General features: G+C 49.0%; 1 protein-coding gene across 11 annotated transcripts in view; it reads left to right on the top strand.

The window, feature by feature from the left end:
* The window catches only part of Wnk2 (WNK lysine deficient protein kinase 2), a 107,863-nt gene that overhangs the window by 24,135 nt on the left and 66,977 nt on the right, over nt 1-16,751 (top strand). For all 11 annotated transcript variants that reach the window (XM_055595081.1, XM_055595078.1, XM_055595076.1 and 8 more), the window contains exons 3-4: nt 15,259-15,431; nt 16,529-16,749. In XM_055595081.1, coding sequence (XP_055451056.1) covers nt 15,259-15,431; nt 16,529-16,749 — 394 coding nt within the window. The remainder of the gene's footprint in view (nt 1-15,258; nt 15,432-16,528; nt 16,750-16,751) is intronic.

Below are 16,751 nucleotides of genomic sequence, written 5' to 3'. Positions count from 1 at the left end.
ACACACACACACACACACACACACACACACACACACACACACACACTCACCATGGTTTGCAGTTCCTGGGGAGGCCAGAAAATATACTGGATATGCGAGAACCATAGTTAGTGGAGCCGCTAAGTGGGAGCTGGGAATCAAACCCCAGTCATCTAGAAGAGCAGCCAGTGCTCTTAACCACTGAGCCATCTCTCCAGCCCCTGGTCCTGGTTCTTTTAAAGTCTATGTCTAAGATGTGGGATTGTTGTTACTGTTTTTTTCTTCTTCTCGTTCTTGTCAGTTAGTGTTCCTCCTCTGTCTAGCCATTGATATGTTTAAAAATTATGGACAAATTAATTAAAGCTCTGGATAATCTACCTGCATCGCCTTCTCTTTGATACAGGGTCTCATGTATCCCTGGCTGGCCTTGTACTTTTTTGAGCTCTTGATACCCTGCTCCTATCTCCAGCGTTCTGGGGTTGCAAGCCTGCCCCACCAGGCCTGGCTGATTTATCTCTAAAAGAGATTTCCTTTTGGCTCTCGAGGCAATTAGAATAAGAAACTGTCATCCTAATCTGACCTGGAATTGAACTGTTCAAGGCTGCACATCAGCCTCTGAAGGCTGTTCTGTTCTGTTTTACACACTGTCCTAACTTTAGTCCTTCTGGAAGCCTGCATGTTTACCAAGACCTTTGAGAGGCCCTGGGTTCTGATTTTGTCTTCTCAACCCTGGTAAGGTTGTTCTAGCCCAGGACCTCGGCATCTCCCTGCTGCCTGTGCTGAGGCTCTGATGTACAGTGTCCCGTTGGAACTTGAGTATGAGCTATAGGTGTGATCTTCAGTTTAACGGCCACATTAGAGGCGTAAAAAGAACATGTGGGGTTCTTTCAGTTATATAGACCCCAAATATTCTCTTTCTTAACATTTCCTTCTTAAGATACTCTCAGCTCAGACTGTAAGTATTTTCTTTTCTTTCTTTCTTTTTAAAGATTAACTTATTTAGTTTATACACACAAATGCTCTGTCTGCTTGTATACCTGGGTGCTGGAAGAGTGCATCTGATCTCACTATAGATGGTTGCTGGGAATTGAACTCAGGACCTCTGGAAGAGCAGCCAGTGCTCTTAACCACTTGACCATCTCTCTAGCCCCCAAATATTCTTTTCTAAACATACAGTCAACATTAAAAAATATTAAGTAAAGTTAAGAGATTATTTCCCATCCCCACCCCCTTTTTATTTTGGTACAGGGCATCGAACCCAGGATCTTGCACACTCATGGCAAGCGCTCTACCAGGGACCCACATCTCCAGTCCAAGACATTCTCTTGAAACTACACTATGTCTATCTCCCACATAGTCACATTACCTCTTGGTTTGACTAGCCTCATTTCAAGTGCTCATTAGCCTGTGTATATGTTTTGTTGTGGGCTATACCGCATTCAGAGGATGGACCAAGTGGGCCATCCTCCCGTCCAGGAGTCAGAGCTATGACATCGAGAAGAAGGGAGCTGATGGCTTATCTTCTGTGCATGGGTACTGTGTGTGACTGCTGTTTGGACTGTGGACCTCACAGCTCTTACTAACTTGGTGTTAGAGGCCAAAAAGACTGAGGAGCAGGCATGGGGAGTGGATTCTTCCTCAGCAGGCAAGGGCTCCCTTAGGCCTCTGTTATCCTGATGAATACTGCTGGAGCCATCTGCCCATGTCTCTGCCTGCATCTTAGGACAGTGTCTGGCCTGGAGGGGTGCCCTGGTGTTCATGCTCAAAGCAGAGCACTCAGACAGTCAGCTTGAAGCCACTGCCTGGTCTTGGGTCCTTGTAGTCTGACCTCCAAGGCCATTTTAGATATTGGTGGGAGCATTGAGACTACTTAGGGACTTTGGAGAGGAGAGAGATTGTAGAACAGTTTTGTTTGTTTTGTTTGCTTGTTTGTTTGAGTAGGGCTTATTAAACTTTATATATTTGTTACCCTGGATGCATAGATATATGAAATAGGTTTTTGAATGAATTAATTTATAAAGAAGTTTATTTTAAAACAAATCTTTGGTACACCTATAATTTTGGAATTCATCAAAGACAAAATCAAACTTGCACATTAATGAGGTGCATGTACTTGTTTAATTTTACATAAATAATTAAATCTTGGTGAATATTCGATACTGCCAGAAATAAAGCACCTTCGACACTTGTCAGACTCGATCGATGCTATGATTTTATAATTGTCAATACTGAGACTCCATTTTACAAAAACATAAAGTACAAAATTATAGAAATATGTCTATGGCCTTTTAAGAAATTGTTAGAAATTCTTAACCCCAGAGAGAATTCAATGACTATTATTTATTTTATTTTATTTTTGAAATTATAACATCATTTTCCCCTTTTCTTTCTCTCTTGCTAAATTCTCCCATGTACCTATCCTGCTCTCTTTCAAATTCATGGCCTCTTTTTTCTTTAATTGTTGTCATGTACATATGTGTCTATGTGTACATATACTAACTATACCCTACTTGGTCTGTGTAATGTTTCTTGTATGTATGTTTTCAGTGCTCACCATTGGTATTGGATAACCAGTTTGTAGCCCCTTTTCTGGGGAAGGCCATTTTTTCCTCTCTCCACCTTAGTTGCCTGTAGTTGTTTGTGTGGGGTTGAGGCGTTTGGTCTTTCTGCCATCAGTGTTGACATGTCTTTTGTTCCTGTTCAGCTCATGTTTTGGCCCTCAGGGTTGGCAAAACTATGGGTGCAGCTTCTGACATTGCTAGGAGACCCAATCTCACAGCAAACCCTCTTCTGCTCTGGCTCCTGCCGTCTTGATTTTTTTTTTTTTTTTTTAAATACAAGTCAGCAACTCAAACAGCAATTTAAAAATCAAACATTCTAACACAACACGATCCAAAGAGATGCTATTTTTAGACTACTTACATGCTGAAGGATGGCAGAAAAAATTTAAAGTTTCCATCTTCCGTAATTAAACCATTGTGTTTCTGTAAGAGCAGAGAATTCTGTGTGTACAGTAAAAACATTGCCGTTCACAGCAGAGCATGTTCTCTCATCTGTGCAGAGCATTTGTTGGCGCGACAGCAGGCGCAGTGCTTGTGTAGCATGTTCAGGATGAAGGCTGCAGCGAAGTCTCGTGATTTAACACCAGCAAATGCTGTCAGAAACACTGCAGATTCGTTGTGCATTTCCTTTGAATCAGTATAAGGCTCGTGTGCTTTTATAAGCCTTTTAAATTATTTTTCTATTTTAAAATTTTATTATTATAGTTGGGTGTGTGTATGTCTAGCACTTGTGTTCCGGAGCTCGGGTGTGGAGGTCAAAAGACAAGTCTGAGGAGTCCATTCTTTTCTTCCACTGTGGGTTCTAGGCCTCAAACTGAGGTCACCAGGCTTATATGGCAAGCCTTTTTACTTGCTGAGCCATCTCCTTGGTTCTCATCAGCCTTCTATTCTTGCCAGATTTCTGCCTCACAGTCCATCTTCAGCTACCCCATTTGGGGTTGTAACACACAGTTTAAGAAGCGGGGTCTTAGCCTGGCGGTGGTGGAGCACACCTTTAATCCCAGCACTTGGGCGGGGGGTTGGGGGGAGGGAGACAGGCAGATCTCTGTGAGTTTGAGGCCAGCCTGGTCTACAGAAAAAGTCCCAGGACAGGGTTGTTAGAAGGTCTTGAAGGACTGAGTCAGAACTGAGCTTGATACAGCAACAGATAGCACATTTCCCAACTTTTTTTTTTTTTTAAGGATTTTTTATTTTTATTTTATGTACATGGGTGTTTTGCCTGCATGTATGTCTGTGTGAGGGTGTCAGATCCCCTGGAGCTGGAGTTCCAAACAGTTGTGGGCTGCCATATGCACGCCGATTTCCCAACTTCTTGAAGCATCCAGAGCTTCTACACTATCTGGCCACCAGCTAGCATAGAATGGGGGAGGGGGTCCGCATTCTAGTTGGGGACTCCACAGCTTTCACCAGAATGTGGAGACCCTATACCCGTGCCACTCACCCTGAGATGCCCTGATATTTTGGAGCTGATATAAGGATGTGGCAGCTGCCTGGTAAGGTAGGCTGCCAGAATTCAACCCCCAACGGAGTGGACAGTCCTGCCAGGCTGGCATCCGAAACTGGCTGAGCAGAATTCCACAGCCTCACCCTGAGGGAGCTGTCCCTGCTGACTGAGCTGTGTTAATCCTGCTGACCCGTGGCTGTGATACTGTCCAAATCTATCTTTAGATGACCCTACAGGAGAGAGGCTTTGAGGTGGGGCCCACCCTTTCTAGAAATGGTCAGCTTGAGGGAGACTGAACTCCTCACGTAGGCAGGAGGTGCAGGATGGGCCTCAGGAGGGCTTTTCAGGGCAGGAAGCTTCTGTGAGATTTTTCTAGCCTGTATGCTCTCTGAAGCCGCTGTCTTTATGACCTTCTGGTTTAGGCAGTATCCAAGGGTTCCAAAGCTGCTTCCTTACATGAAAATAACGCTGACCTTCCCTTAAGAAAAGTGAAGTAGCTGGGCAGTGGTGATGTACGCCTTTAATCCCAGCGTTCAAGAGCAGAGGCATGTGGATCTCTGAGTTAGAGGCCAACTTGGTCTACAGTGAGTTCTAGGACAGCCTAGGCTACACAGAGAAACTCTGTTTCAAAAAGTCCAAAAAAGAATATTAAAAAAAAAAAATAGAAAGAAAGAAAGGTGAATTCCTTTTCCATGAGTGTTCCTCCTCCACAGCAGCCCTCCCCTTGATGGCCCTCTTTCATAGCTGTCCTCCTCTGGCCCTTCCTCACTGTGACCTCCCTTTACAGGGACCCACATGCATAGCATCTGCCTCTGTTGTCCACTGCTGTCTGCAGTGGGAACTGTGGTCAGGACCAGCGAGATTTATGGCTGATGTTCAGGGTCGGGCAGCTGTGCCGGCTTCCAGTCTAGTTTTGGAGAGCGCTGAGCCTCATATTGGGATCAGAATGGCGCCTTCAATTTCTTACTCACAGTGGCCTGGATAGGAAGGGTCCCTAGGTGTCCCTTTGGGGAGGTTGTGTGTGTGTGTGTGTGTCCCTTTCATCTGAAGGCAGGTGTTCTGGATAGGTGGTTTACATAGAGGCAGCTTTCTGCCCCCCTGGCTGACCCCACCAAACATGCTTGTGCCTGATCACACCCTGGTCCCCATCGGCTCACACACTGTAGCTGCGACCAGCTACTATCCTGGTGTAATGGAAGTTTTGGTTTCTTTGTAAATTCAGTTATGTTAGGTAAATATGTTTTTGTTTTAATCCCAAGTGTGGGAATTTAGTTTGAGCTTTGTCCACAGGTGATAGTTTATCTCGTGCGGAGCATGGCTTTTGCCAGCTGTTAACAGCCTACCTCGTGCCTCTTGGGGCACCTAGAGGGGCGTGGTGTAGGATTCTAGGGGATATAAAAGAGAGCCCAGAAAGAGAAATGAAGTGTGCGGTGTTGGCGTGTGATGAGTAGCAGTTTGAAGAGACGGATGGTGTGACGGTTTGGAGCAGACAGAAATGCTTCAAGGCACAGTGGCTTGGAGGAGCCTGCTAGTTGTGCCTGCTTTTGATGGAGATTGGTATAGTAGCCCTAAAAGAACCATTGATCCTAGACAGCCAGGGGAATTAAAGGGTTCAGTGTCCCCTCTGTTCTGTGCCCTTTCTAGCCACTAAACTCTCTCCTACCTCAGGTTGGGGGGTTGGTGAAAGGGAGGTAGAGGTCTAAACGTTTCAAATAGAGTTTTAAAAATGAGCACTAGGCTAGAGGGCCTGAGGTAGCTCTGGGTGGTAGTGGGGCTTAGATTCCCCCTAATCCTCTGTCTCCACAATACACATGGTACAGCAAGCATTATGACAGCTTTCTCTAAGTGCAGTAGTGACGTTTTCTTCTAGAAAGAGTGGCTATAGATGGTAGTGTCACCATTAACTCCTCTTGAAGTGTTTGTCACTCCTAGGCCCAGGCTTTCGACTTGTAGTCGTCACTGATGATGCTGGTCCCTGGGAAGGTGGCCAGGTGGCATTGCTCAGGGGTGAGGCGTGGGCTGTGCTTAGATCCTGTAGGGCCACCGCAGGAGGAGTGGATGAGGCTGCCCGTGAGTGCTCTCTGGTGTCCCCTCCCCCCCAGCTGTAGGCTGACTCTGTAAACTATAACACGGCTACCTGGAAATGAGCCGCCCACACGCCCTGCCCCCAGCTCCACCTGTTGTTCCTGGCGTGTCCACCTGTTTCTTTGCTCAGCTGCTCTGTTGTAGCTGAAGCACCTTAGCGCAGGTGCACAGGCACTGCCTTCCGCCCCCCCCCTCTAGCACCAAGCTCTTCCTGGATATGGCGTCACTGCCTATCACTTGGTATTGAGGGGACTGGACTAAAGGATCCTTGTTCCCCCCCCCCCCCCCCGACCAAGACAGGACCCTCTGCTCTGAGCCTGATGCAGGACTGAAGGTTTTCGCTGTTCGGTTGTCAGCAAGGCCAGGTCTCTTGGGTTTCTTTTGGGCGGTAGAAACCTGGTTCAGAGCCCATGGGCTCTCCTGAGGTGTGTTCTATTGAATGGGGGCTTTGATCTGACAGGAAGTGCACCATGATGATGTATACACACTTATATCTAAAGGGACTCTGGCCTACTCTGACTACTGGGTGCGTCTCAGGCTAGGCCCCGTACCCTCCTTTGACCAGGTCTGCTGCAGCATTTAGGTATGGGCTTGTAGGCTAGCCTCATTTTTTTTGCTGGGTGCTCAGAGGACAGAGGGTGGCTAGCTCCTCCACCTGCTCTGTACAGTGTGGCCTCAACCACTCACACAGCGAAACGGATGATGGGCTGGCCCTGGGCGTCGTGGCTACCTCTCAGACTCACTGAAGCCCAAGTGGGCAGCATGTGTAGGGTGCATGGCTGTGTGGTATCACCTGAGGGGGCTTGGTCTCCCTCTGCTTTCCCTCCCACAGTGAGTCAGGTAACACAAGAATGTTGCGTCTCCCTTTGGGGGCTGCTTATAGATCCATGAAAATGTCCCCTCCTCTCCTGTCCTCCCAAGTGCTGGGTGTCGCAGCTGGCTCTGCCCTGACTCCATAGTGATGTGACCTGCTTATGGGATGGAGACTGGAGTGGTAGACAGAGGGACTCCTTGCTAACAGGCACCCCCACAGGTGGCACCGTGAGAAGAAAGGAAGTGTGTTCACTTTGTGGACCGGGGTTACTAGGAAGTTTTATCAGGTCAGCTGTGCCTGTTTGTCTCCTGAAGAAGGCTCATGTCTCCCATCCACTCACTTTGAGGCCAACCAACTGGTCCAGACAACCCACAGTTTGATCACCTGTACCACACCATGGGCCAGGCCTCAGAAGAGCTGCTATACCTGGATCACCATCTTTGTCGTCACCTCCTAACTTTCTTCCTCCTGGTTTTTATGTGTATTTCCCTGGACCTTTTCTTCTTGCTAGGGTGACAGGTCTGCAGGTCCCAATAGCGGCACTCTCTGCCCTGTGACAACTTTATTCTGGTTAGTGGTGGCGAGAAATCTAAGCCCTGGAGTAGGTACACAGAGCCTGCCCTCACACCGCCCCACTGTGCTCATGGCATGGGTGTTCACGGCAAGGGTTGGGGCTTCCTGGTTGAGGTGGCTGCTGGTCCTGATGGAGGATGTGGAAATCCGGGATCCAGGCCTCATAAGCACTGGAGGGGAGTATGAGATGTTCCCTCCATGGCTTGAGGACTTTTTTTGTCTGATTCTGATTGAGTGGAGACGTACTCAGGAGTCCATGGACATAGGCCAGAAGACAGGCAGACTTTTGCCAGGCCCTGATTCTCTCCTGAGATAATTAAAATTCCCCCGTAGGTGCCTGATGCAGAGGCTCCCCACAGGACAGAGAAGATACATTTCCAGTAAAATTTATTTTCTGTTCTGGTCACCTGTGCATTATTATTTTATAATGGTCACCTAGTTCTGAAGACACACCTTACACCCAGAATCTTGGAATTTTACTGAAAGAGCTGTATCTCAGAATCTACAGCTTTATGCTGGGGAGGACTTGGGCAGTGTCAGAAAAGACTCAGAAAATGCTGCCTTATCAGGTTGGCAGAAGCGGAACTGCAGATTCACCTGGAGTGGGTGGGAGGTGACTCTGCTGATGGACTTACTTGTGTCTGGTGGAGAGCTGTCTGACACCTGGATCCTGTAGGGTCGTTTTAAATTGAGAGAGTTGGTATTTCCAGAATGTTGAAAATGGGGGAGGGAACCTTGATGAAGACACTCCTGATACCCAAACTTTTGGATTAATTGCTTGCCTGACCCAATAAGTCACTTAAAATAATTAAGCCCTGATAAGTTGACATGTTGATGTTTATTTAAAAAATTAATCTATGTTATTTAGAGCATGGCTTGCTTCCTTTTGGTGAGAGCACCCATATCTTTCTGTCAGTGGCTTAGTGGGAGGCCTCGGGTCAGGAGTTTGGCCTTAGAGAAAGCAGGGCCTCAAGTCACCTGACACCCGTCATCTTCTCTCTGCCTCTGTTCTTTCCTTTCTGAAGAAAATAGCATTATCTTCAGAGGTAGCACGGTGCCAGACATTCAAGTACACGCTTGTGCCTCAGATAACTGAGCTTCTTGGTGGCTCTTGACAAAGAAGGCTGGGTCTGGGAGGTACCTCTGGTGACTTCCCCTGTCCTGAGCCCTCCAGTTAAGCATGGACTCACAGGGTGGACAGTGGGACCCGGCATTGATGGCTGCCGTTTCTCTCAGAGACTGACTCTAGGTGCGTTTCACCCACCGTCTGGATTCCCAGCTCGCATCTATATCCACTGCTTTTGCCTGGTAGCTGCAGGAGCACTTTGACCTCGATGGCAATGTCTTTTCTTAAACAGGGCCTGGGAGGTGATAAGACAGGACTGTGTTGCCAGGATGCCACTAAGAGAGGCAGGGATTCACTCTTGCAGCTGGTATAGGAGGAAACGGAACCAGAAGCTTCTCTGCTGGCCATAGGGGTAGCCGGTATAGACTGACATATCTCAGGAACTCAAGACCAGCTTTCAGAGCCATTTACAAGCCGACGCCCACTACTGTCCAGTGCCTACCCCAACCTGCTTGCAATACACCTCGTGTGGCCTCACTTCATTCTGTCCCCCACACGCCCCTTCCTGCAGAGACACTGGCCCTGACAGTGTCTTGCATAGAGTAGGGGATCATGGTTTTCCCAGGCTTCTTCGGAGAGGGTTCTCTCTGGGGGCTCGGTGCCTCGGCGCTGGCATTGCCCACGTGTTCCCTCAGCCTTATTTTTTGGCTCAGTGGGTAATTGCATGTTCATTTTCTTGTCTGTTGGGGCTTTCCCCCAAGGTTTCTCGCTTGCCTAGCTGCTGGCCTGAAGCAGAGCTCGGAGGATAGAGCAGCTTTTCCCTCTCAGACGTTGTTCCCTGTACATTCATCCAGCCCACAGGCTTCTAGATCACACACCTTCCCCCGCCTCAGGCTGTGAGCGGCAAGCCAGTCTGCACCCGCCCCAGTAGGGCGGTAGACCTCGTTCAGACCCTAGGGACTGAGCGTGGTGGGAGGCCCCATATTCCAGGGCAGGGTGGAGTGTTCAGGGGCACTGAGCCTTTTTGGAGTGCTGGGGTGCCTCAGAGGTGAGGGGACAGAGGAGACACAGGGGTGCAGCTGCAGTGCTGTGCTGTGCTACCCGACCAGACAGCTGCTGGCTGTAGGATGGTGGCACCACTGGGTGTGAACACTTCACGACACAGGGAGGTGACTCTTTGGGGAGACCTGAGCTCGTCCAGGGGCCTCTAACCCCATTCAGTCTAAAATTGGAGTCCAAAATTGGCCTAGTCTCCCTACATTGGCTAGTTCGGACCCAGACTCCAGAGCCTTTCTTTGCTTCAAAAATATTACTGGGGGCTGGAGAGTTGGCTTAGCACCTGCGAGCACCTGTGGTTTGTGCAAAGGCCCATCTCAGTTCCCAGCACCCACATGGTAGCTCACAGCCATCTGTATCTCCAGTTCAGGGGGTCCAGCTACCTCCTGACCTCAGCAGGTACCAGGTATGCACATGGTACTCAGACATACAAGCCAAGCAAAATACCCATACATTTAAAATTAAAATTATCGTACTGGGCTATGTAAGGCCATTTTCGTGAGCATATGAAATGCACTTGAGCATACTTCCCTCATACTTCTCTCCCCTTTGGGGGGCCTTCTGTTCCAAGTGGTTCCCCTTGTTCTCCTACACAGTCTCGCTTCTCCTCCTGTGTCATGTGGATGTACATGGTTTATATGGTTGTAGGTATCTACATGAACTCACAGATGAGCACCCACAGATGAGAGCAAACCTGTAATACTGTCTTTCTGCGAAGACATAATTCTCTTTCTGTGACCATTCCAATTACATCCGTTTTCCACAAACAACACGTCATTTTTTACTCGGACCGCAAGCAGCCTCTGGAAAGAGGCATGCCACCAGTTGCCCTGGGCTGATGCTCCTCGCCTGCACTTTGCAGCTTGGGATTAAAGGCATGTGCCACCAACCGCCTGGCTACCTCTAGACTTTTTTAATACCAAAAGCACCCTCTAGTGTGTGTCCCCAGGTTGCCCTGAAGCACGGGTTAAAGTCCATGAGGAACAGGTCATCTGGGCACCATGACCAACAGCTTTTGACTTTGGTGTCTGATTTTTTCCCCTTTAGCTACTTGGCATCAGTAACAGAGTGCCAGGCTGTAGGTTCGATAACTAGCAGCACGTGACGGATGCACGAACTCACTGATGTAAGGAAGACATCGGTGGACCGCAGCCAGGCGAGGCGCCTTCTCCCCCCGCCCCCACTGCACACTCGCTGATGTGGGGAAGATGATGGACTGCAGCCTATGCGAGGCGCCTGCTCCCCCCACCCTGCACTTCCTATTTGTGTTTGTTTCGTTATTTATAACTTAGACATTGCACTTTGAGCCATACGCTGCTGTTGGTCGATGGTGAATACTGTAAAACAGCTTAGGCTTTAATGGTGCTCTGAGGCTTCTCGCAAGTCACTAACTAGGCCCATGGGAAGGGAATTGGAGACAGACTCTTGCTGCCCTGAGAAGGCTTTGTGGGGAAGCTGAGCTGGCCCAGGATCCTTCTCCTCCTCAGCTACCTCATCAGTGACCCCCACAATCAATTCGGCTACATTCTTTTTATACGTGCTTGCATAGGTGTGAGCGTGTGTGTTGTATGCTCATGTACATGTGTGTGAGCAGGTGTGTGCGTGCGCCCGTGCGGAGGCTGGAGGAAGATGTCTGGAGTCCTGCTCTATCACTCTCCACTTGGTCACCTGAGATAAGATCTCCCATGGAACCTGGAGCCCGCCTCTCAACCCTCACTCCCCCAGCACGGCGTGCAGGCTCCGAGATGCATACGACCACACCTTTTACATGGGTACTGGATATTCAAACAAACTCAGTCTTGGACAGCAAGCTCTCTTGACTGCTGAGCTGTTTCCCCAATGCTGACACATCCATTTCTGTTTGCAGTAGGCCCGCTTCATCTAGGGGGCATGGGAAGCCACCTCTGAGTTCCTCCATGTGGGAAAATGAGTCCGGTCAGCCTGGAAAGGTGTGCATTTGGCTGGGTATAGAGTTCCTAGTCGGCGCTTTGAGGATGCTGCTCCCCTCCCCGCAACCAATATCACTGGTTCCACTCACTGTCGCCTGAGCCATTTCTTTGCAGATAGGAAGTCTTTTCAGTCCTCAGGGTTCTGAAGTTTCACCAGGACAGATCTGGAGGGTGGGTCAGTTTTCATTCACTGGCCTGACCTCAGCAGGCCCTTTCATCCTAAATCATTCTCCTCTTAATTCAGGGAAATGCTATGCCACTGTATACATTTCACGATGTCTCTTCTTAGAGCCACGATTACATAGTTGTCTGTCTTCCAGGTAGTTCTTTCATACCTCTAAATATTTCTCTCTCCTCTCTCTTTTCCTTTTAGACTTAATCTTTCTCATTTGGTTTTTGGATAGTATTAACATTTACTTTTTTGTTACATTTAAAAAATTAAACTGTAACTTAAAAAACAGTGAAATATGTATCTCAAAAATCCAAGTTGGAGGCTGGGGAGATGGCTTGGTTCAGTCACTTCCTGTGACAGCATTGGGACAGGAGTATATACCTGAAGCACAGTGGGGTTATAGACGGGATGGGTGGAGGAGCCTGCTTTTAATCCCAGAGGCAGAGACGAAAATCCCTGGAGCAAACTGCTTAGCTAGACTCGGAAAATCGGTGAGCTCTGGGTTTAAGAGAGAGACCCTGCCTCAGGATGTAGGGAGGAGAGTGATGGAGAAAGATGACCAGGGCTGGATGGGTGTTACGGTAGCTCATTCCTTCAATCCCAGTGCTATCAGAGGCAGAGGCTGGCAGATCTCTGTCTATACAGAGAGACCTTGTCTCAAAAATCTACCCCCACCAACAAAGCAGATGCTGATTTCTGGCTTTCATTTGCTTGTGTACCTGAACACATGCATGTGTACACACTCTAAACAAGCATGAATTGGGCTATGGCTGTAGCTGAGTGGTAGGGCATTTGAGTAGCAAGTTTTTCCCAAACTAACAAAAAACATCCTTCACCTTCCCGTCCCTGCCTGCCAGGTTCTCAGTTCCAGATCCTGCCTGTCCAGAGGCAGCCTCTGTTCTGAAGGGGGACACTTTTGTTATTACTCTGTCCTAGTTCCCAATCAAAATGAGGTCCCACCAGACACATGTATATGTCAGGCTTCCTTAGTTCAGACCGATGCTTTTGGGATTCATGAAGAATCAAGAGGATTTCCCCCTCCTTCTAGTTGCTGAGGTATTTGCACTGTTTTTGTGGGTGTATCACCGAAGTGTTCTGTTACCTGGGGGATCCTTTGTCTCTAGGTGGGACAGCAGTGTTGCTGCCCATGTGCACATCTTTTGAGGGCTTGTGTTTCCTTTCTTTCTGTGGCTCTTCTCTAGGAGTGGAATAATGGCACCCAGAGCTGATAGGAAATTGCTGAGAGATCTTGGCCATTTTTGTAGTTTTTGGGTGAAACATCTATCTGTCAGTGTCATTTATAGACGGTGCCTCTCCAGTCGGAGGCCAAGTCCTTTGTCAGACATATATATTGGGAATGGTTTCTCCCGGTGCTTTCAGTTATCACAGATAAACAATGATTTCAATGAGCAGAACGTGTTACCATTTTATTGTCACGATTAGAGATTAGCTTTCTTTGTACTAACTGTTTCATAGGATGATTGGATATTTTATATTAAGCAAGGCCTTTCCAGCTTTCAGAATCTGTAAGACCTCTTTTTCTGGACAGTTCCTTTTAAAAATAGGAGTTTGCTTTTGAATATTCAGGTCCACATCTTGGGTCTTCATGGGGAAAATATTAATTAGATATTTTGAAGTCTCTGGTTGTCTTTCTGGCGCTGGCTGCACTGATGTTTTCTCTTGGCTGTTTGGCCTTGATGATGATGGCTACTGTATAGTTCCACTGCTGAGCAAATGGTCAGGTGAGGCTCTTTGTTAGGGGGTAGGGGTACAGCTGCCATGTGGGGTACAATTTTTTAACACAGTGGCCCTTGTCATGACTACGCCCCACTGCTTCTCTTGGACTCTGGCTCGACATTGGGTGGGGCTTTTCAAAAGCATCCCGGAGATCTTTGCTTATATTTCCCTTCAGCTCTGATCTCTCCCCGATCTATCTCAGACCACCTGCTTCCTGTCTCCTAGAATTCCTCCTGGAGCTTCTGTGTTCTGGGTTCAGTCATATTAACAGTTTCCTTTTCAGATATAAACACCTCTCTTGCCACACTTCTGTGGGCCTGGGGTGTGTGGCAGGGGAGGTGGGACTGGAAGGTGACTCCGCTTGGGTGGACCTGAGAGGGCTCACCATGCTTATGAAGTGGGGAGAGGTCACTCTGTGGCCCATGGTCTGTGGCCTCTTGTGGGAAGAGCATGGAAGCAGAGAGCAGCGTTTGGGGCCATGTGGGCTCTGTGGGTTTGTTTGAGTGCTTCAGGATCAGAATCCATGGCTGGACTTGGGAAAGGACAGAGTTGGGGTTAGGTGATAGCCTGTCTCTGCTGATGAAATGAGCCAATTCAAGCCAAATTAAAGTATATGAAGGCAGGTTTATTGGGAGCAGCTCTTGGGCCGGTTCTCTGGTCCCATGCAGACAGAGAAGGAGGGGGTGGGGAAGAAACAAAGAGTGGGTGTACACAGAGAAATCCAGAGAGAGGGAGGGAGCCAAAAATGTCCCCATTATATAGTGAAGAGCCTTTGGGTTAAAGGATGCCAAGGCCCTGGGCCAGACTGGTCAGGTAGGGACTGAGGGATGCTAGGAGAAGCTGGGAAGGCAGCTCCACTTTGGTATGTTAAATAGGCCCATTGGCCTGTACCAGGTCTGAATCCAACACTGGTAGGCTGCAGGGGTTACTGCGGCAGGGACTAGGGTCAAGGGCAGAGCTCACGCAACTTGATGAGAAGTTTCAAGGTAGCAATGAGATTTTGCATTTGGTTTTGTTGTCATTTTAGTCAGGCTCTCATGTAGCCCAGGCTGACCTCCAACTCATGTATAACTGAAATAACCTTGAACTTCTGATCTTCTTGCCTCCACCTCCCAAGTATTGTATGGGCCACCAGGCCTCGTTCGTTGAGTGTGAGGGTTGAACCCAGGGCTTTGTGCCTGGTAGGCAAGCACTGGGCACTGAGCTGCATCCCTAGAGCTTGTTTACTGCTCCACTGTAAACCCTGGGACAGCGGGTTACTTCTGTTGCCCTGGCCCTGTGAAGCCTGCTTCTTCTGCGCCAAGGGCTGGCTGCCTGCTCTCAGGATTGCCGCTGCCAAGACTGGTCCTCCATCATCTCAGTGCTGGTCTCTGGCATGTGTCATATCTCCTCCTCTGTGGTCTCCTGGGTCTTGAGCACCTCCCCCTAACCGTGTGTATTTTAGAAGCAAACTGACATTTCATCCCTTTAACAAATACTGTGAGAGTGAGTAATCACTGAAGGGGCAGAGGCCTCCGAGGTATTTTAAAGGAAAAAGAAGTGCAAGAGCTTGGCAGCCTCCTCTGTGAGCTGCTTCTGGCTTCCTCAAGCAACTTCTTACAAAGGGCCTCAGGCAGGGGCTGCATCTGGAGTTGTGGGACCGAAGGGGTTAGCTGTGGTGTGCCATTTGTTACTGAGGTAGAAAGGAAGGGTGGCTTCTGGTACGTGTCGTTGCTGGGGAAGGCCTGTCCCTGAGCTCCTCCTGCTGGCCCCTGAACCTGCTGCACCCTCCTGGAAGAAGGGAGAGTGGCTGCCCACCCAGCACACCTGTCTCTGATTCTAGGACCGGAAGCTCACCAAGCTTGAACGGCAGCGGTTCAAAGAGGAAGCGGAGATGCTGAAAGGCCTACAGCACCCCAACATCGTGCGCTTCTATGACTTCTGGGAGTCCAGCGCCAAGGGCAAGCGGTGCATTGTGCTGGTGACGGAGCTGATGACCTCGGGGACACTGAAGACGTAAGTGCTGCATGCATGTGGGCCGGGGGTAGCCTTGGGTACGGGCTGTGGTAGGGTAACAGGGGTGTTGGGCTGCTTGGGTCAACCTGGCTGGTGTCTGTGATCCAGTGTCCATTCAGAAGTGTCTCTTTTGAGCGGTGTTCTTTCTCTAAGCCACGGGAAGCCCCTTCCCCCAGGGAGAAGAACCAATCCTAGCAGTATTCCTAGCATTTGGCTCCCTCTGGCTTCTTGTAACAAATGAGCCTGGTTCTCATGACCACTTGACTATTCCCACTCTCCCTCCCTGTGTGGGACACTGCAAGGCTGTTTACTTCCCAATGACACAGTTCCTTTGTCTGCTCTGTCTGGGACCTTATTTCTGGCCAATATCTGTTTGCCTAGAGGCCAGCCTGGCATGTTTCAGCGGCTTGGAAGCATAACGCAGACATTAAGGGCCAAGCTGAACACAGCGAGGGGTTAGGAGTTAGGTGGCCATGGCGATTTGCTAGTCTTTCCTGAGGTCTGTACTATGGGGGGAAATGTCCCCTCTGGGTGGCCATAGTTGAGTTTCTCTGAATCATTTTAACCCTGAGGCCCCAAGTAGGACCTTGTTCTCTGCTTCTGGTCAGCTTCACTCTCCTGTGAAGATTCAGTGAGGGAAGCCCTGCTTCCCATGTCACTTCTCAGCTCCTCCTGGGGAAGCCAGGGCCCATGACACAGGTAGCTTGTTGCATGGATAGCCTGGCCTTTTGGCCTTTGACTCTACGTATTCCCTGTCACTCATACTGTAGGCTGGGACTGTGCTCTGTTTGGTGGCTTATTATCATGTCCAGGAAATTAAGGCTATGCTTGGCATGGGTTTGGTTGCAAGGTCTCCAGTGAAAAGAACCAGGTGCGGGCTGTGGTCCTGGCTCAGCTGCTTGCTCCAGGCCTGGATCCAGATGAGGGACCCTGGGTAGGGGAAGATCCGTTGGCATCTTTCCTTTGCCCTCACTGTCTGTCTCAGGTAGCTGCCAAGCACATGTAATGAGTTTTGTCATGAACTGGACTTTGCCAGTCAGGACCTTCCCAAGGGCCACAGCAGGTGAACTGCTTGGTGAGTTCTGCCTCTCCCCCAGGTACCTGAAGCGATTCAAGGTGATGAAGCCCAAGGTACTGAGAAGCTGGTGCCGGCAGATCCTGAAGGGCCTGCTGTTCCTGCATACAAGGACACCCCCCATCATCCACCGAGACCTCAAGTGTGACAACATCTTTATCACTGGACCCACTGGCTCTGTGAAGATTGGTGACTTGGGTCTGGCCACCCTTAAAAGAGCATCATTTGCCAAAAGTGTGATAGGT

This window comes from Psammomys obesus, unplaced genomic scaffold (genome assembly GCF_907164565.1).
Source record: "Psammomys obesus unplaced genomic scaffold, mPsaObe1.curated_primary_1811, whole genome shotgun sequence".
Taxonomy (NCBI): Eukaryota; Metazoa; Chordata; class Mammalia; order Rodentia; family Muridae; genus Psammomys; species Psammomys obesus.
This window is presented reverse-complemented; position numbering and strand designations above follow the sequence as displayed.